An 18653-nucleotide genomic window follows, 5' to 3' on the forward strand; every position below is an offset into this window, starting at 1 on the left:
ACTTCCCCCTTTCACTCATAACATGCAGTGAGCCCATTCACATTCTCCCAGATCAATGAAGTTTTGTGTTATTTCCTACAGGAACAAATAAACTTCACCCCTTGAGTGCAGAGGAGTCATGGCTCCAGGAAATGTACAGTTTCTCCCTTTTACATATCTCCTGCTTATCATGATAACAGTCATTTTCCCAGCACTCTAATGAACACGATCTTGTAATCACTCAAGCAAGCCTCTCCACTTCTTAGGAAGAGAAATTTCTTTGAAGTTGGCAAAATGCTGGAAAAAGAATATCATACTAAAATACAATAATTATGAAAATATATCGAAGTATTAAACCTAGCTTGTGCAGACACCAGAAGTTGTGGTAAGCATGTATTTCTCAACAGTGCTACCTAAGACTGTAGGTGGTAGGCAGAGTTAGAATGTTCCATCATGCAGGAGGTAACATATGGCCCATGGGCAATCCAGATTACCCCAGCCATGAGTTTTGTACTGCCTGTCACCCCAAGTCCCTACTCTTGACCTACTGCTTAATTTGGTAGTTGCAGAAAACCTGCACTTTACTTTAAAACAAGAGGTACATGCTTCGTAACCTTCTGAAGCATGATTATTTATTACCTTTTTATACTTCCTACTAGCCAAGGCTCCCTGGGAAATTAACATAACTTAAAGGTAAACAAAAGTATTAAAAGACACACATACACACACTTAAAAGAACACAATCATCATAGCAATTGCATTTGAATTGTCACAGAAGCATAGCAGTGGTATAGAATAAAATGCAATATATAAAAACAGTTTTAAAAAACTTTTCAAATACTGGGAAATACAGGTCCTCACCTGGCATTGAAAAGAATACAAAGTAGGTACCAGACACACCTCCTTGGAGAGTTCATTGCACAACCAGGATTCCACAACCAAAAGGTCACCCTCACCTGCCTCACTTCCTTTAGAAGAGGATCCTAAAGAAGGGATCCCAAAGAAGGATCCTCAAAGATGAGTTCAGGTCTTTGGGAAGAGATTCTTCAGATAACCTTGTCCAAGCCATTTGGGATTTGGAATGTTAGTACAGCATTTTGGATTGGGCACTTTGAATAATTCAATACATTAGCATGCTCAGACCAGCAGGCATAATATGCTGTCGAGAGCCAGTTCCCATTAACAATCTTGAAGCCCTGTTTTAGATTAGTTGAAGTATCTGGAATGATTTCAAAGTGTACAGCACATTGCGGTAATTCAAACAAGAGGTTACCATACCATGGATTACTATAGTTAGGCTCTGTCTGTCCAGATAGGGTCATAGTTGGTATATCAGCTTAAGTGCCTCATGCCATTGAGTCCACTTGTCCCTCAAGAGACAACTCTGGATCCAGGAGAACCCCCCACCCCAAACTATGAACCTTGTCCTTTAGCAGGAGTAGAACCCATTTAGAAAAGACTGAATACCACCCAACTGAACAGATGAACCACCTGCTAACAGTACCCCTGCCATGTCTGGACTGAGTTTCAGTCTCATCCAATCCATTATTATGCTCAGACACTGATTCAGAGCAGCCACTGCCTCAGCTGGGTTTCATGAAAAAGAGAGGTAGAACCAAGCATCACCCACATATTGGTGGTGCCTCAGCCCATACCTCTGGACAACTTCCCCCAGTAGTTTCAAGTAGTATAGCATAGGGGATAAAATAGAACCCTGCAGTACCTCATACATGACTGCCATGGCACAGAGCAATAATCCCCAAACACCATCTTCTGGAATTGGCTGGTTAAGTAGTAGAGAACCACTGCAATGTAGTACCATCTTCTATTAGCCAAACCAGAAGGGTACTATGGTCAGTGGTACTGAAAGCCACTGAGAGGTCCAGGAGAAGCAACAGGATTGCATCCCCCCCCCCCCCCCCGTCTTTTCTCTTGGTCATCTCACAGGGCAGTTTCTGCTCTAAAACAGGGCCTGAAGCCTGATTGAAATGGATTTGGATAATCAATTTCATTCAAGAGTGCCTAGAGCTGTTCAACCACCACCTGCTGAAGCACCTCACCCAGGAAGGGGATGTTGGCCACTGACCTATAATTATTAACATCCTCTGGGTTCAGGTTAGGCTTTTCCAGGAGTGGCTTAATTATAGTCTCTTTTAGAGAGGCTGGCGCTACTCCCTCTCTCAAGGAGGCATTTATAGCCTCCTAGACCCAAGTAAAAATCTTTTCCTCAATTGTTGTAATGAGCCATGAGAGGCAAGGAGCAAATGGTGGGCCAGACTTGTTTTGCACATCCTTAGGCCTCAATAACGGAAGCTCATTCAATAAAACAGGACCAGGCAAGCTGCACACACCCCGTGTGTCTTTAAAGTGAAAACAGCTTTTTGCTACCAAACTTATTGCTGTTTGCTGAATGTCCTTTGCAGGTTTCTGGGATCAGATGTTGCGCCCTTCTTCCGCCCCACAGATCTGCTGAAGTCGCCGATCCCTGTTATACATAGAGTACCAGATGGAAAACTATGCTAGCTAGAGCCCTTCCTTTTGACATCTATCTTTCTATGCCCAGGAAATTGATTTTGCAGTGTATGTCACCACAATCCCAACTGCAGACTGAAGTCAAGGTATAGGTTTATCCTATCATCTGTTTGTGAAAAGTATGGCTTGGTATTGCAGCCTTTCTGAGGAGGTATTACCTGGCTTCATTTATGTTTATGGACTTCTGAACCACAGTTGAAGCTCATAATGCATCTTAACTGCTTGATTATTCAACTGTCTATAACAGTGTTTTTCTAATGAAATCTCTATGGTAGACTGACAATATAATATAATTTTAAAGGTCTAAGAAGATGTGCTACTTAGCAACAATAGTAACCAGAGAGAATGAGAGAGAGAGAGAAAGAGAGAGGGAGAGCAAGAGCGTGCGAGAGAGCTATTACTTACTAGAAAGGAAGTGCTGCGAAGTAGGGCCAAAATCTCGGTGGGCATCATGCAACTGCCTGATACGCTCCTCAATGGCCACCTGGATAGGAGGGAAAAGACTTAGTGTAATAAAAAGACAATAAAGTCAGATGTCTCTTAAAAAAATGAACAAGAGCAAACTTTTAGATTTTATAAAACTCTTAGTACTGCTGCAACACAGTAAGGTCCCAGAATTAATACTTTTGACAGAGAAAACAAAGTATTTGTTTAGCATCCTGTAGGCCAATACATTCTGAGACTCACAGAGCTGGATTCTAGCCCCCATTCTGCTATTAAGTTCACTGGGTGACTTTAAGCAGTTCGACTCTTGGGCCAATCTATAGCACAGCACTGTTGTGCAGGAAAATTGGGGAGCAGGAGTGTCATATATGCTGCCTTCAGCTCTTTGGATGAAAGATGGGATATAAATGGAACAAATACACACATAAATAATAAAGTCTGCATGCCAAAAAGTCATATACAATCATGCATGTGTGTACCCTCTTGTGCTCATACAAAAAGAAGCAATCTTTTTTAAAATAGCAAGACATAAATCAACTCCTTTCCAGCCATCAACACATGGTTTATTTAGCAGTAGTAAAATGAAAAGTGGATGTTTCTCTTCCTTTATCTTCTGTGTTTGAACAAATTATAGTTTTGAAATGGATGATTACAAATAAGCAATAAGCGGAGAGACCATGACCTTGATTTATAACATTCCTGCTTAATCTGGACACTTGCCAAGTCCATCTTAAAATTCAACTACAATTTCTGTTCTCAGTAGTTCCAGTTAAAAAGTCTCTGGAAATGATGCGGTAATGCATATTTTGTTTATTGTGGATCCTTGTCTGTGGAGATCATTCTTGCAAAATAATTCCATTCCCAAACCAACAATGACTTTGTTAATATCGCCCCCTCTGCCTCTCTCTCTCTCTCTCTCTCTCTCTCTCTGTGTGTGTGTGTGTGTGTGTGTGTGTGTGTGTGTGTGTGTGTGTGTCTTAAAGGCCAGCTAGGGAACATTTCTCACAATAATAATTCTAGTTAGTCCAGTTATACTAAACAACTACTGAATGCCCACATACAATAGGAGGAGCTTACAACTGGCTAGCTTACTGACATGAACATTTATGATGGGATAAAGGTATCTTTACTATTTAAATGCTGCCAATAATTGAGTATAGAGGAAAAATAAAAACCTTTATAAACACATTAAGACCATTAGTACAGACTAAATTCATTTGGGCAATAATACTTAACAATAGTCATGTAGAATACTGTTACATAATTCCTGGAAGAAAAGCATATGATCAATTCCTGTAATTTCACTAGTGTAATATAATACAGGTTTGACTATAAACAATGTCCCATGTTCCTGGTTCAGAACAGAGCAAGAAGAAATAATCTCTCCAAATGTTTTCTACGTCAGCTTCCAGAGCTTCTAACCTCTGCTGATGGGAGAAGGGGATTCTAGAAGTTAGCATTCAAAGCACTGCTATGCATGTTCTTAGAAGATGCAGAAGGGGTTAAGCCAACTGTTAGGTGAGAGAAGGAACACAAAGCTCTGATCAACGACAGATTTGTAAGGTCCAAGACTGTCAGTTGTCAGGATTCAAAGAGACCCAAGGATGCCTGGAGACCCTGGGCACAGCATTCTGATTACAGCCAGCTTCTGAAGCACAGTGCAGCTGGCGGATGTTCTGGCAGTGCTCAGTGGGGATGATTTGGAAGAGTCTTACCTTCGGATAAGGAGAGGAAGGAGGGCCCTATACTCTCCCCAGCTGGAGCAAGGAAGGGAGGTGCTAGGGTTGCTCCCCTCCACAGACCAGGAGGAGGTGAGGGCAAGCAAGGAGGGCTCTGGGAATGGGTAGATCCAGTTGGAGAATTTGGAAGAGAGAAGAGAGTTTGACACATTCTCCCATCAACCAACTCTGGTCTCTCCCATTGGATCCAAGAAGGAATTGAGTCAGCCCTGAGCCCTTAACAGCCAATTTTGTCAAGCCCAGAGTATGGATCCATTGCTTCAGGGGTGCAGAGACTGATCGTAAACCCACTAACCTGATTGCCTGTTTTGCCACAGAGTTTCTCTGGGACCAGGGGATTCTAGATTGAGAGTTCCTCTGTAAACAGCAAGTGTGGGGGAAGAAAATCAAGCAACAATTGGTAGACCCCTAGGAATTCTACCTGCCAGTCCTAGAGCTTGCCTATGAAATAGAGTGAGGCGGACATATGGAAGTTAAGCATGTTTGGTACCAGATTTCAGAGGATTTCTACTGGCCCCTGGTGGTTGCAGCTATGAAGGACTTTTGCTGGTCCTGCCAGCTGCACAGCTGCAGTCAAGATCAATGGAAGGCATTCCTGCAACCATTGTCCTTGGTAGAGGCCCCTTTTGAGAGGATGGGCAATGAAATCATAGCCCCCTTTTCTCCACCCTCCCAGACAGGCAAGAAAATTAGTTTGACTGTAACAGACTTTGCAACTTGCAGACTTTGCTAGGCTGAGACATCCCACTGGCATCTTAAGCACAAGCCCTGTTGTGACCTGAGATTTCTCCATTGAGCAATCACAGACCCTTTTCCTTGCAAAGCTTTTTAATGACTTTTTATTGTAAATGCAAGTTACAATAATACTGAAATCTGCAGTAGTTGCTTAATGTAATGGTTCCTGTACTATGCAGTAGATGTGATTAGAACTTTTTTATTTGTTGACTTTTAACCTGAGAACTCAGATGTTCCGTGATTGGCTTCAGGAGAAGAAAGGAAAGGAAAGGAAAGGAAAGGAAAGGAAAGGAAATCTATTTCTAAAATAGGTGGTTGTTCATGGAGAACCACAAGTGATCTTCACTGTAAAGGATAAAAATTTGCACACATATTTAATTTTATATTTAGCATTGGGAGTTTCACTAAGTACATGTTTACACAGTAATATAAATGTAAAGGATCAGGCAAATGTCCCCTATAATGAAACTCTAACAAAGGTCCCCTTTATAATCCTACAGTGATGCAGCAGCTTCCTCCCCTTCATGACCTTTATCTGTGCATTTCAGCATTTCACTCATTACAATCCTGGGTACATAACTGTTTTTCAAAAATGAGCTATTTTAAGCAGTTTGATGCATCAATACTCAAACATTCCACAAGGTCATTCACAGGACAATACAGACATAATCTTCACAAATATTGCATAGGTTTATAGCCAATACTGTGGGTGGTAGTGTTGCATTCATTCCTAATACTATATACCACTTAATGACACATCTAACCAAAATGATGACATTTTAGACTAATTAATTCATCTACTTCAGCATTCTGTCTTCAACAATTGCCTTCAGTGGTACTTCAGATGCAGGGATGTGGACATCAGCCACATTAAGAGCTGACCAAACTCTCAGAATTCTAACTCCAAGTGAGTTCTGACTGAAAAGTGTCAGTTTATGAACTTTTGTTTTGTTTATGCATGAAAATCTATGTGTATTTTCACGTACATTTTCCAAATGCACATCTTATTCCCCCACTGATAAAAACGCATGTATTTCATTTTGCAAAAGTGTACACACGCTGTCAAACAGTGGGGAGGAGTTGGTCTGCAAATCACATTTTGGTCTGCAAATCAAGCTTGGAAATGTGCAGACTTAGATCCAGATATATCCTTCTTTTGTTTGAAAGGTGCAAACTGGATCCTTCTTGATTAAAAAAAGAAAAAGAAACTAAATGAATTTTGCATACATCCCTATTCAAATGTTCCTGTACTGCTTATGAGAACAGAATGTAGCCTTCATCTTCCTTCTCTTAGTTTGCAGTCTTTGAATATGAATGGGGTATTTTTGGTTAAAATGGCAAAGTGCCATCCCCTATGAAATACTGAATCCTTTCTGAAACCAATTTATGTTAAAAGACATGATGCAGCAATGAATTAAAAAGATGTCATACTGTTTGATGAGTCACTAGAAACTGAATTTTGAAGTCTGAGCAGATCCTATGTGAAATTAATTCCCTTCCTATATGCAAGTAAGCCATGGTGTGCAAATGATTTCAGTGGAATAGTCTCAGAGCTTTTCACTGGGGAGGCTGGATTATGTGATGATTTTAAAGTAGAATTAGACCTTGTGCACATTCATCTTGAGCTCTTGGTTAGACCTTCTTTATTTCTGTTTTATGATATAGATCTATCTGCAACTCAGAAATCAGCAAATAAATATGACAAATACAACTTGCCTTCCTCTGAACACTGACTTTCTCCTCTTCGTTTTATAAAATTAGTTTCAGTTAGTTCTCTCTCTGTGTCTCTATATTTGTCTATTTATATATATTCCTTCTGATGCTCATGCAAATAAACAGCTCCTTCTTTTACCTCTATTATTAAACCAAATTACACAGTCATTAGGATGATTTACAATTTCATGAGCAATTTGAATGATAATCATTGGTTCTGTATGATATTTCTGATTCTTTGTTGATATCTTTGCTTGAGACTTGCACATTACTAAAATCTCATCACAAGCCAAATAAATAAATAAAAATATCTGCTCTTCCCCATGAATGAAATCCACCTAGTATGTTGTCCAATATATGGTACTGTTTTAAAATGTTAGCATTTTAAATGGCTATACTTCCTCCAGGATCTGAATGAGATTTGAAATTCTTTTATTTCTTTTCAGAATAATGCTCTTATTTCTAAGGACATTGGAGGAAACAGATTCACCCATGATGGTCTCTGGTATTTAAACTCTGGCAAATTTTGAAGAATAAAGATCAGGTATTTAAACCGCCTGGCACCGTCGTTATTTTTCGGCGCCAGGTAAAGACCTTTTTATTTAAACATCATTTTAATTGTTAAAATATACGATCTGGCCAGGGCAACTTCTTCTTCCTTCTCTTTTCTCCTCCTATATTATTTATTTATTTTATACTGATAATTTTAATTTTATATTATTATGTTTGTAACTCAATGTATTTTTTGTAATTTTTGTATTTAATGGTAATTTATTATGTGCTATTGTATTTCAATGTATTTTATTGTGTTGTAAGCCGCCCCGAGGCTTCGGCAAGGGGCGGCATAGAAATGTTATAATAATAATAATAATAATAATAATAATAATAATAATAATAATAATAATAATAATAAATGTGAGGAATAGGGATAGCCATCAGTGAGAGATAATCTATTTTTATAATAAGGCAAAACGCAAGCAGCTATCAGGCAATATTAAGCAACAGGATAAGAATGACAAAGTAGATTTTTTAAAGTCATACAAGCAGCTGCCTTAAAGTCCCAATTGCTGAGTGTTTCATTCCTACCACAATCACATGTGTGTAGAAAAATGTCCAGTGTTCAGTGAGCATTGCTTCCAGGTAAGTGTGTACAGAACTGTAGTCTTGGTTTGTCCTGTCACAACAGAAGGATCTAACAGGGTGCCTTTATGCATACATAAATTAATAAAATAATCTGGTTCTCCTACTTCACCTCAGCCATACGTACAAAGCATTTCTAAAGCTTTCTATATGCAACTGAAGAATGCTAACTCCAGAGGAACTTGCTGAAATGCCTCTCAATACATCACCTGAAAAGCTTGTTTTCTGTCACTGGGCTCAGCTCCAATTGCAACTTGTTTGCTTTGTATTAAAAGAAAATTAGAAAAGTGTAAGTCTCCCCTGATCAATAAAGTGAAAAATGAGCTAATGAACATTAGTTACTCTCCGTTTTCTGAATATCAGAAGAAGCATGATTTTTGCTGCTTAGTAAATGGTACAGCAAGGTGCAATGGTTTTGGATTGTCAGTAAGCAATGTTAACAGCTTCTCAGCCTTCAATGGATCCTTGGACCTGTAGTGGAATGATCTAAGAAATGAAGAAATTTCACATTCATGTGATTCATCTGCACTCCATTTTTGTTTACCTTTATTTGAAAGGGAGTAAAATATAATAAAATTCAGGAGAGATAATAAATCCTTCAGAAACTGTGTGAAACATAGGGCACTAAACTTGCTTTTTATGCTTACATTCATGTTTGTTTGTATGCAGGAATGTTTTGCATGTACACATGAAAAATATAATCCTCTTTTCTCCAATGTCTTTGACTTAATTTGTTTGTGCATTTGGCTGACCATGAAGTACAAGATTGTAATGCAGAAATAATCTTTCCTTAGCTGTTGGAGCTTTTGACTGAAAGAGAGTTAAAGCAAACTGTGCAGCTAAAGAACATCATAATAAGGAGCAGCTCATCAGGCACTAAGCACCTAACAGCAAGGAACTAATAAGCATGTGCATATTAAAATTTCCAGATATAGGTATGATGAATCAGGAAATTCATGCAGTACTGTTTAGTAGGGTCCAGAAGTATTAAGACCAAAGGAAAAATCTCATTTGACTGAGAACACGTGGGACATACGCAGGTAATCTGTTCTCAGGTTTGTGAAACACAGCACAACTTCCTTTCCAAAATGGAATGATTCTGTATTCACTTGCAGAATTGCAGCTCTTGACAATTAAAGGTTATTCACATGGGAACCAAAAGCTACTTGGAAAGCAGGCAGTTAATTTGGATTTAAAAGGCCTAGCTAATGTATGCTGTGATGGAGATTTTACTAATGGGAGATAAAGGGGCGGGGGGGGGTGTTGGGGGGGTTTTGGAGGGGGAAGTCTGGGAGCTTGCATACATGAAAGTGGATCACTTCTAAATGCAATTCATATTGCTGGCCCAAATCTTAAGAAATTTTGTGTGGTCTTAAGGGTGTAGCAGACTGTAAGAGTGCCACATTCATTCAGAGTTTTCACAGAAACAGGTTCCATCATCTTAAACCTTTGTTCAAGTATCCACTTTTATAAATACACAAATCAAGAAAGCATATTTTTATAGAGAAGATCAATTTAGTATGACACAACTATTAAACCAATATTAACATATTGAATATATGATTAAAGTTTAATTAAATAATGGCATTAACATTTGTTGCTATGGTGTGATAACTGCAAAAAATGTTGCTCAGTTGTGCTAATATTTATTTCCAATTGCATTTAGAATGTGCTTCCTTTCATTCATCGGCTTTGTCCTTTGTTAGATGTTAAATATGGCGTTTCTCATATGTGAACTATGTATTTTTGTATGTAACTAATGAGGTACACTAAAATAATGTGGGTTGTTTTTTTTAATACAGAAGAACCTGCATCTAGATGTTTAGCACTTACTTAATAGTCACCTTTTCTTAGTGGCAATATTTAATGAAATCACATTTCTGTAATTTATGTGCTTTTGTTCATAGTACATTGCTTACAGGCACATGGATCTTATATTCCAACCAAGTTTTCAGTCACAGACTTTGCTATTTTTCAATATGCTTTCAAATTATCAGTTTTGCACAGTCGTATTTCAACAGGGTTAAAGTAAAACAAAACCACATGGTGCCTTTTATTTCTGCCTAGCTAGGTAGCCCAGTTTACCAAAACATATACATTTTCATGCAAGGGTTACTCATCCTTGTTGTCATTCCCCTAGAAACCTGACTCTAATATCTTCATTTTGTCTGGTAAAGTGTGTTAACCAAACTGTTTGGAAAACTTAGGAATACAGGGAAATAAAGTCACTGATTCTACCTTACTCTCCCTCAATATCCGGAATATTAAAAAATATGCAGATGCCTAGACCAGAAAGTAATCAAGCCATCCCAAACACACTTTTAATTGGCCTGCCATGTCCTTATGGAGAAAGCACCATGTGGAAGCACTGGGAAATACACTGGTATGTACTAAGATACTTACCTATGAAAATGTATTACCATTCCTAAAGATATGAAACCACCACTAAAACTAGTGTTTATTTAATAATACCCCTGATGATTACTCCAAAAAGGGAGATGCTCAAAGAGCTTTACAAAATGTAAACACAACAATAAGACACAGTTCTAAGAAGAAAACAGAAGTAAACACATATAAAAACAAAACTAGAGGTCACTAATAAAAACAAACAAAATGATTAGCAGCTTATTTAAAGTGAAATGGTTTCACTTGCTGGAAGAACACATAAAAAAGTGAAGGTGACCTAAGCTCTTTGAGCAGGTGGTTCCATGTTTGGGGTGCTGCTAGCAGGAAAGTCCTTTCACATGAAGACACATACAGGTAGACAAAGGTCAGGTAGTTTCAGTTGGGAGGAAACAGCTTTAATAGACAGCTTAAGGCTTTAAAAGTGATAGCCAGCATACTGAACTGTACTTGAAAATGAACCGACAGTCAGTGCAGCTGATACAATAAAAGGTGTTCACCAGGTTGCAGCATTTTGTCCACTTAAAATGCTAACACTGGCATTCTGCACTTGTTGAAGCTTCAGAGTGGTTTTCAGGGGTGGCTCCCATGGACGGCCTCGCCATATGCATTGCTCAAGATGTTATTAATGCATGCAGGATTATGGCTATGCCTGACCATACCAGGAATGGACCCATTTGGTGTACTAAATGCAAAAGCAGTCCTAGCCATAACCAGTGCTTGAACATTTAATTAACAAGGTTGTGTCCAAGAAAAATCTCATGCTCCACACTTTTGATTGATCATATTAAAACAAGTCAAATTCCATCCAAAACATGCTGACACCCTATTCTTGGCCAAGTAGGGTTCCTAATTAATAGCACTTCTGTCTCATTTGGATTTAATTTGTTCAACCTCATCCAGTCCATACCTCAGTCCAAACTTAATTTAGAAACTCTATGACTTCTCCAGAATATGGTTCAAAGAACAGGTTGCAAATCATAAGTGTTCTGATGAAAACTGATCCCCATCCTTGGATGATCTCTTTCAGACACTTTGGGTACTAGTTAAAAAGCATTAGGGCAAAATTAACCTTGTGAAATCCCATGACTTGAGCACATGACCCCAAGCACCAATTTCTGAAATGCATCTGTAAGGAAGGCCTGGAGCTCTTGAAACGTGGTGCCCCCTCTGCTGCCCCATTCAGCAGGGTGGCTTAAAAGAAAACTACATGTAGCAGCGCTGAAAGCAGCAGATCTAACCAGGATGCGCTGCTCTTGTCTAGGGAACCCCATTTTTGCGCACTGCGTACCGCTGTGTCCCTCACTCATGTCCAGAAAGTTTAGCCCAGCTATCACCAACATCACCTCCCCACAGAAAAAAAGAAATGGAAAAGCCTCCCCACCCTTGCATCAAAGACCATAGAGGAAATTTTAAACCTGGATCTCTGTTTCAAAACAGGTTTGATCAACTCAATTTTGGCTTTGTTCAGCTTTCTTCCTTCTCTAGTGTCCTTTCCTCATCTCTTGCTTTGTCTTTTTCAAACTTGCTTAAAATTCAGGGCTACAAGGGAATGTACACCTTTGTAATCCCCTTCCAAATTTCTATCCAAGAAAGTCCTATAGCACATAAGATGGTCTACTGATCAACAAACATTCCCCTGGAGACACATCATTTTCACCCTTCACTCTAGGATAGGTAAAACCTGTGCTCCAGTTTCCTTTTCCTTCACTGTTCCTTCTTTCCAGGTCTCTAATTCCTCAAGCAAATTAATCACACAGCCACCAGCACCAATTGCACTCTGCCATATTCACTCTGTTTTCTAACCCCATTTGGATCTCTATGTATCTGCAAGACATCTATTATCAACCCCTCTCTTTCCTTGTGTTAATGTCCTTCCACCTCTGCCTTAGATTTAACAAACTGTTGCCAGCCCAATCTGAATACTGCCTAAGTAATTAACCTTTATATGCTTCTAATATAAAAACAACAACAAAAGAACACTGATAGTTAATATTATAGCATAGAAGAAAGATAGCAAGAAGGATATATATGCATCCCTTTTTAGGACATAGCATCCACAAAGGTTCACATAAAAATAAAGCAAAATGGAATCATAATAAAATCAGCAGTGCAAAAATCATTTTAACATAGGTCATTTAAAATATAACACAGCCACTTAATCATTAAAACCCCCACCAACCCTTTCGCCAAATAATTAAAAGACCTAATTCATGGGAAAAGTTACCTCAGATAAACAACAACAATTTCAACATTGACAGAATTGAGACTATATGCAACTTAGTAGGGAAGTCATTTTACAGCCTGGGGCAACTACTGAAAATGCTGTATCTGATGACTGCAAGCAGGTTCATATTAGGGATGCATTTTCTATGCAAAACCAGTTCATGATAATTTGGACAAATTCAAGAGATGTCTGAATTCAAGCAGGACTTCTCCAAACAAGATCACATCTAATTCAGAGTATCCTTGATGATACAGAATTTGGAGGAATCCTCTGAATGTTTGCATGGTTCTTAGGTTGACCTCTGTATGTATGTTATTTCCATATACATCCCCCATAGTTTAATATGCTTATCTTTTTTCAAAATCCACAACTGTAAAGGTCACTCTACCATGTTTATCAGGAATTCCTTTAAAAAATGTCTAGATCTATATTTTTACATCTATGCCCATAATTAAGTGTGCATATCATGAAAATGTATTCTTATTAGTCTGATATTTGGCAACAGTAATCCTCTCTCAATGTTGTGCCTACAAATCTTACCCAGTTCCATCAAAGGCCTTTTCCAGTGTTCAACAATGAAAATCATAAAGATCTGGACTTCTGAATTAAGATTCTGATACTGGGTGGAAGCCTTCCAATTTATCTGAACTGAGAATTAGGCTTGTTTATGAAATCAACAAGTTGGGGTTCCAGCTGACTCTTCTAGTCAGTGTCCACCTCTGGTTCTTCAGCTAAGATGGTTCCAAATCATTTATTTATTTATTCATTTAAAACATTTCAATCCCATCTTATATCCACTCAGGATCTCTAGATGGCTTCCAAAGGAACAAAAACCCATAGCAGCACTTGAATAAAACAACTTACAATATATAAAATATACAGTAAAAATAATTCTGACCATTAAAATACTGGGTGAATAAAAACGTTTTTTGACCTGGTACTAAAATGTATAAAGTGTCAGCACCAAGCACACCCCCCAGGGAGTAAGTTCCGTAGTCGGGGCACTACCACTGAGAAGTCCCTTCCCTAAGCAGCCACTCTTTCAGCCTTTTTCAAAGAGGGTCAGAGAAGGACCTTAGCAGATGATCTTAAAATTTGGGTAGGTGTATATGGAAGGAGATGATCCTTCAGATATCCAGGCCCTAAACCATTTAGGGCTTTATACATCAGCGTTAACACCTTAAATGGGGCCCAAACATCAGTAAGTGACCAGTAAAGATGATATCGAACTGGCATCATGCGATCTTCTCTGCCAAGTAAGTAGCCTAGCAGCTCTATTTTGTACCAATTCAGGTATCCTTTAGGGCTTCATAATAAAAAATCAGCCGTTTCAGTAATACCTGGAATTTTGCTGGAAATCATTGCAATGAATTAATAGTGGTGTCACCTCTGCTTCCAACCATTCTCTAGTTGAAACTTTCAGTTTGTCTTCAAAGGCAGCCTCCTGCAGAGCTGCATATATAAGAAATGAGATGCTCCTTTGGTCAAAGCACTGGCTTTTCTTTTGGTTGATAATTATGTCATGTGTGACAGTAATTTAACTCATGGTGCTTTAAGATTTTTGGTGCAAGACCCAAATACACGTTCCTCTTGTATACATTATTACGGACACATGAGGATGAGGACACTTGGTAACACAGCTGCTTTGCTTATTCTCAAAGTTCCACTCATGCTAAATCTCACTATATACAGCACACCCTTTGTTCCTTTAGGCAGTACACATTCATAATTATGCCGGGTCTGATTTCAGTCATGGGTTGATATGCGTGTATATTCTCTTGCTGGTGATTGTCAGCAGTGGAACCCCTGCTTTTCTTTCCACTATGACATTCTGTTCATAAAGTGAAGGGGTCCCCACTCACTTATGCTTCATGTGTCTCACCTCCTTTCCCTCACTGTGGAAAGGTTGTGGTGTAAATAAAGTGACTGAGTCCCGTCTTTTCCCCTGCACCGGAAAAATGAACAGAACTGGTTGCTTTTTGCTTCATTTGTCCCATCTCCTCCCCCCACACCATGGAAAGGAGGTGATATAGATGAAGGTGTGGGAGGAGCAAAAGTGACTTGGCTCCCTTACCTTTGCTGCACATGGTTTGTTTTAAAATGAGAAGCGAACAATTCGGATCTCCATGCAGTCATGAAAGAATAGAGACGGCAAAACATGCACTCTCAAAGCTAATGCATACGATAGGAAAACTTGGTTTTCTGTTGCATCTGATTAACCCATTGTAGTTAGTGACTAATTGACTCAATGCCCCTGTTTCTATCAATTCCTAATTCAGATAGAAGATTAAGTATCGGCATAAAAAATGGCCAAGGCTAAATTGTCTTTGAAATCAAGCCATGAAAGATTCCTTTTCAGCACTGCTTCACCGAAGTTCCCTTGCTACTAAATAGCTTTATATCTCATGTGCACATTTAGAAGGCAGTGGAGGAATAAATATACAGAGACAAAGCTAGACAATTTCATTAATACATACTATATGCTATAAATACATCCCCTAAATTTATATCCTTTATTTCCTTATGATATAATGGCCTACTAAAAAGTTTACAAAGTTTTGACTGGTTGCTTATGCCACCCTCCCAAGATGTAAAGTTGCAAACAGGTGCATGTCAGACACAAACTAGTGCCAATAAAACCTTGATTTCATCACATGCACAGATTCCCAGAATGCCACATATATTACAGAATAAACACTGCAGAGAAGTACAATTGCTTATTTTTTATATAGACTAAGCAATCATATCCCTATGCCTGTATGGCTATCCTTTGGTTGCTATGGTTTCCATAGCGAAGGGCTCTGGAGAAGTCATCATGACTTGAAAGTCATCATGTTTTAATATTTTTATCTCTCTCAACATACGTATCATATATGCTGGACCTTACAGGAAATTCCTTGTTTCCTGATTGGTGGGGAAAAAACCTCCAGCATCCCTTTAAAGTCCTATGAATGCCTATATTTCAGGTCCACTGCACTGCATGTTGTCCATATTCACAAATACCATTTTCCCATGGCTGCTGTATTATTTTCATTTTGTGCAAAGTTAAGCCAGAATGCAGAGTTACTTGGATAAAGCTAATCATTGGGTCTATGCAACTCACAAACTTGTAAATGCAATTCTGAAAGCAGGAGGAAAAGTCAATATTGGCTCAGCATGCAGTTTTTTTGGCTGCAGGGCCAAAGGAGAGCATGGTTTTTAAAAAGAAATATTTGTCATATGTTGATTAAAGCAGCAGTGTTTTTATGTTGCTCAGGGGCTTGGTGTACTGTAATAATTGCTTTGACATGCTAGAATGAGTTAATGGCCAAAAGGCAGGAGGTATAATGCAGGTAAAGCTCATGCCCAGAGTCAACATGGGAACCAGTGAAGCTCATACATTTGGTGTGGCAGCACCTATCCAGATAAGTGATGGATGCCATCACTTCAACTCTCTGGGATTCCCCCACCCCAAGAATACTATTATATTCCATGGGAATAGACTGTGGTCTCAGTGTCTTTCCTACATACTTGTCAAATGGCTAATGAAATCAGAAAAAATCCAAGGTGAATAAAATAAGAAAACACACTGACATGAATCAAAATATGTAAAAGGATGAATTCTCAGTGTTCTCACATTTTCCTCTAAATGTTATGTGAGATTACAGAGTTCATCTCATTCAAATGCACCAAACATTCATTCATGAATTTAGAGACACCATCTGATTATTTGCCACTAAAGCTATTAACTGAGAGGTCACACTAGAGATGGCGAAATGTATTTTGCTTTCAGAAAGTTCACAAAAAGGGAAAGTCATTACTGTATGTGTCAGTAAGGTACTCATGGAAGATTTGTTCAGATAGCCATCTTGACATTACCTGGCTGGATTGCTTAATGATACTTTGCAACTTTACCAAAGAATTCATAGCAAAGGGATGGTATGAGATCATATACTTCTTCCTGTGGTGTAAACCTTTTGCTTGAACCCCTTGAAAAGCAAAGGATTATATTCAGTGACATTGTTCTGCCAATAAAAATGACATCGTACTAATGAAAACCAAGTTCCTAACTATTCACAAAAGCAGACTTCAGCTGAGGTAGCCCCCTGCAGTTCTTAGGTCTTACTAGTGCTAGTGTGTGTACAACCATTTGTACAATGGAAACAATCAGGGCAGCTCTCCTAGTGCAGCAGTTTCTTTCACTAATAATCTGTTGAATTGATGATATGCTGAATTCACTTTGCCCTTAACTTTCTTAGTTGCAGTGCCATTTCAGTTGTAAGCTAAAATGCAACTCGTACAGCTTATTCATGCAGGGGGAATGAAATAACACCCTCTTTGCATACTGAGCATACTTTCCCATCCCCGGATCCATATAATATCTATACATTGTGTTAGGCTCAGAGAGGGTACAGGAATGCCTGGTTAGTGGACACTGAGAATTTTAATCTCTTACCAGTGTGTGCTTTATTAATCCAAAAATGATGTATGGTGCATTTTAACACATGCCACATGTACCTGGGAGTTAGCCACACTTGTATCATCCAAGAACTTAGCCAATTATTAAATAATTTTACTTAGCAATCTCTTCCAAATATATCCATACAAACAAATGCAATTTTGAACTCAAGCACAACCCTTGTCTCAGTTTGCTGGCTATTCCTTTCACACAGACCATAACAATCAACAGGAACAAAGGTTAGGGACATCTTCCTTTTAAGGCTACAAGAAAACTAAAATTCTTCGGCCTTTTAAATATACAAGAATGATGATTGCATGTATAGAGACATAATAAGCATTTATAAAATTACATATGGTATGGAGAAAACAGATGCTGTGCTGACAATTTTTTCTCTCTCTTAACAATACCAGAATCAAGGTCATTTGATAAACTGAAATAAAAGTTGACACAATGCCTAGTTAACTTATGGAATTTGCTGCCATAAGATGTGGCTGTGCCTAATTGCTTGGTTAGCTTTATTGCTGCAATGCCATACACATTTATTTGGGAACAAGTCCATTCGCCTGTGAGGGAATTGCTTCAGAGCAGAAATGTGTCAGATTGTACTGTAAGTCTGCCAGTGTCAATTAGTCATCATGGCCACACAGACCTTCAATGTGTATTTATTTTTTTGTTTATTTAAGGTTTTCATAAAGTGTTCTTTAGCAGAAACTCTCATACAGGTTGCCCAGGAGAAATAACCCATGGCCTTCTCAAAAAAATCTAGCTGGCTACTATTGGAAGTAGGATGCTGGGCTAAATGGTTTGCTCCTGTTCTTAAGATCAATTCATCTAAACAATCCACCTTCCCTTAAATTCTACACTTCATTGTATCTGTGCATTTGAATGAGGTGAAGTGAATCTGAATTCTACTTCACCCACAGAAATACTGGAAGAGCTTTCAGAAAGTACTCTAGTTTAGGAGTAGGTTTTAAAAAATAATCAAATAAAATGAAAAAGCCCAGCTGAGAGGAGTGAAAGAATGAATGACAAATCTGTATTACCTCTCCTTAGAATGTGCCCTTAGTTTTAGGCTTGATCAAAATCAATAAAGCTTGTTATATACATACTAATATACACCCATATTAGTATGTATGTATGTATATACAATGTGTTTTATAATTATAAATAATATATAAAATGCTATAAAGTTATTTTATTACAACAAGTAAAGAAAGGATATATCTTATTTTAATACTGTTTTCAACATGTTGAAAATTGTTCTCAGAGAAATATAATTCAGTTCAGTGAGCACTTTATG

General features: G+C 38.4%; 1 protein-coding gene across 8 annotated transcripts in view; it reads right to left on the reverse strand.

Annotated features, from left to right (window-relative positions):
- DMD (dystrophin) overlaps positions 1–18653 on the reverse strand; it is a 994758-nt gene that overhangs the window by 150707 nt on the left and 825398 nt on the right. For all 8 annotated transcript variants that reach the window (XM_044441365.1, XM_044441364.1, XM_044441363.1 and 5 more), the window contains one exon: positions 2917–2995. In XM_044441365.1, the coding sequence (XP_044297300.1) occupies positions 2917–2995 (79 nt within the window). The remainder of the gene's footprint in view (positions 1–2916; positions 2996–18653) is intronic.

This window comes from Varanus komodoensis, unplaced genomic scaffold, assembly GCF_004798865.1.
Source record: "Varanus komodoensis strain SLA01 unplaced genomic scaffold, ASM479886v1 scaffold4, whole genome shotgun sequence".
Taxonomy (NCBI): domain Eukaryota; kingdom Metazoa; phylum Chordata; class Lepidosauria; order Squamata; family Varanidae; genus Varanus; species Varanus komodoensis.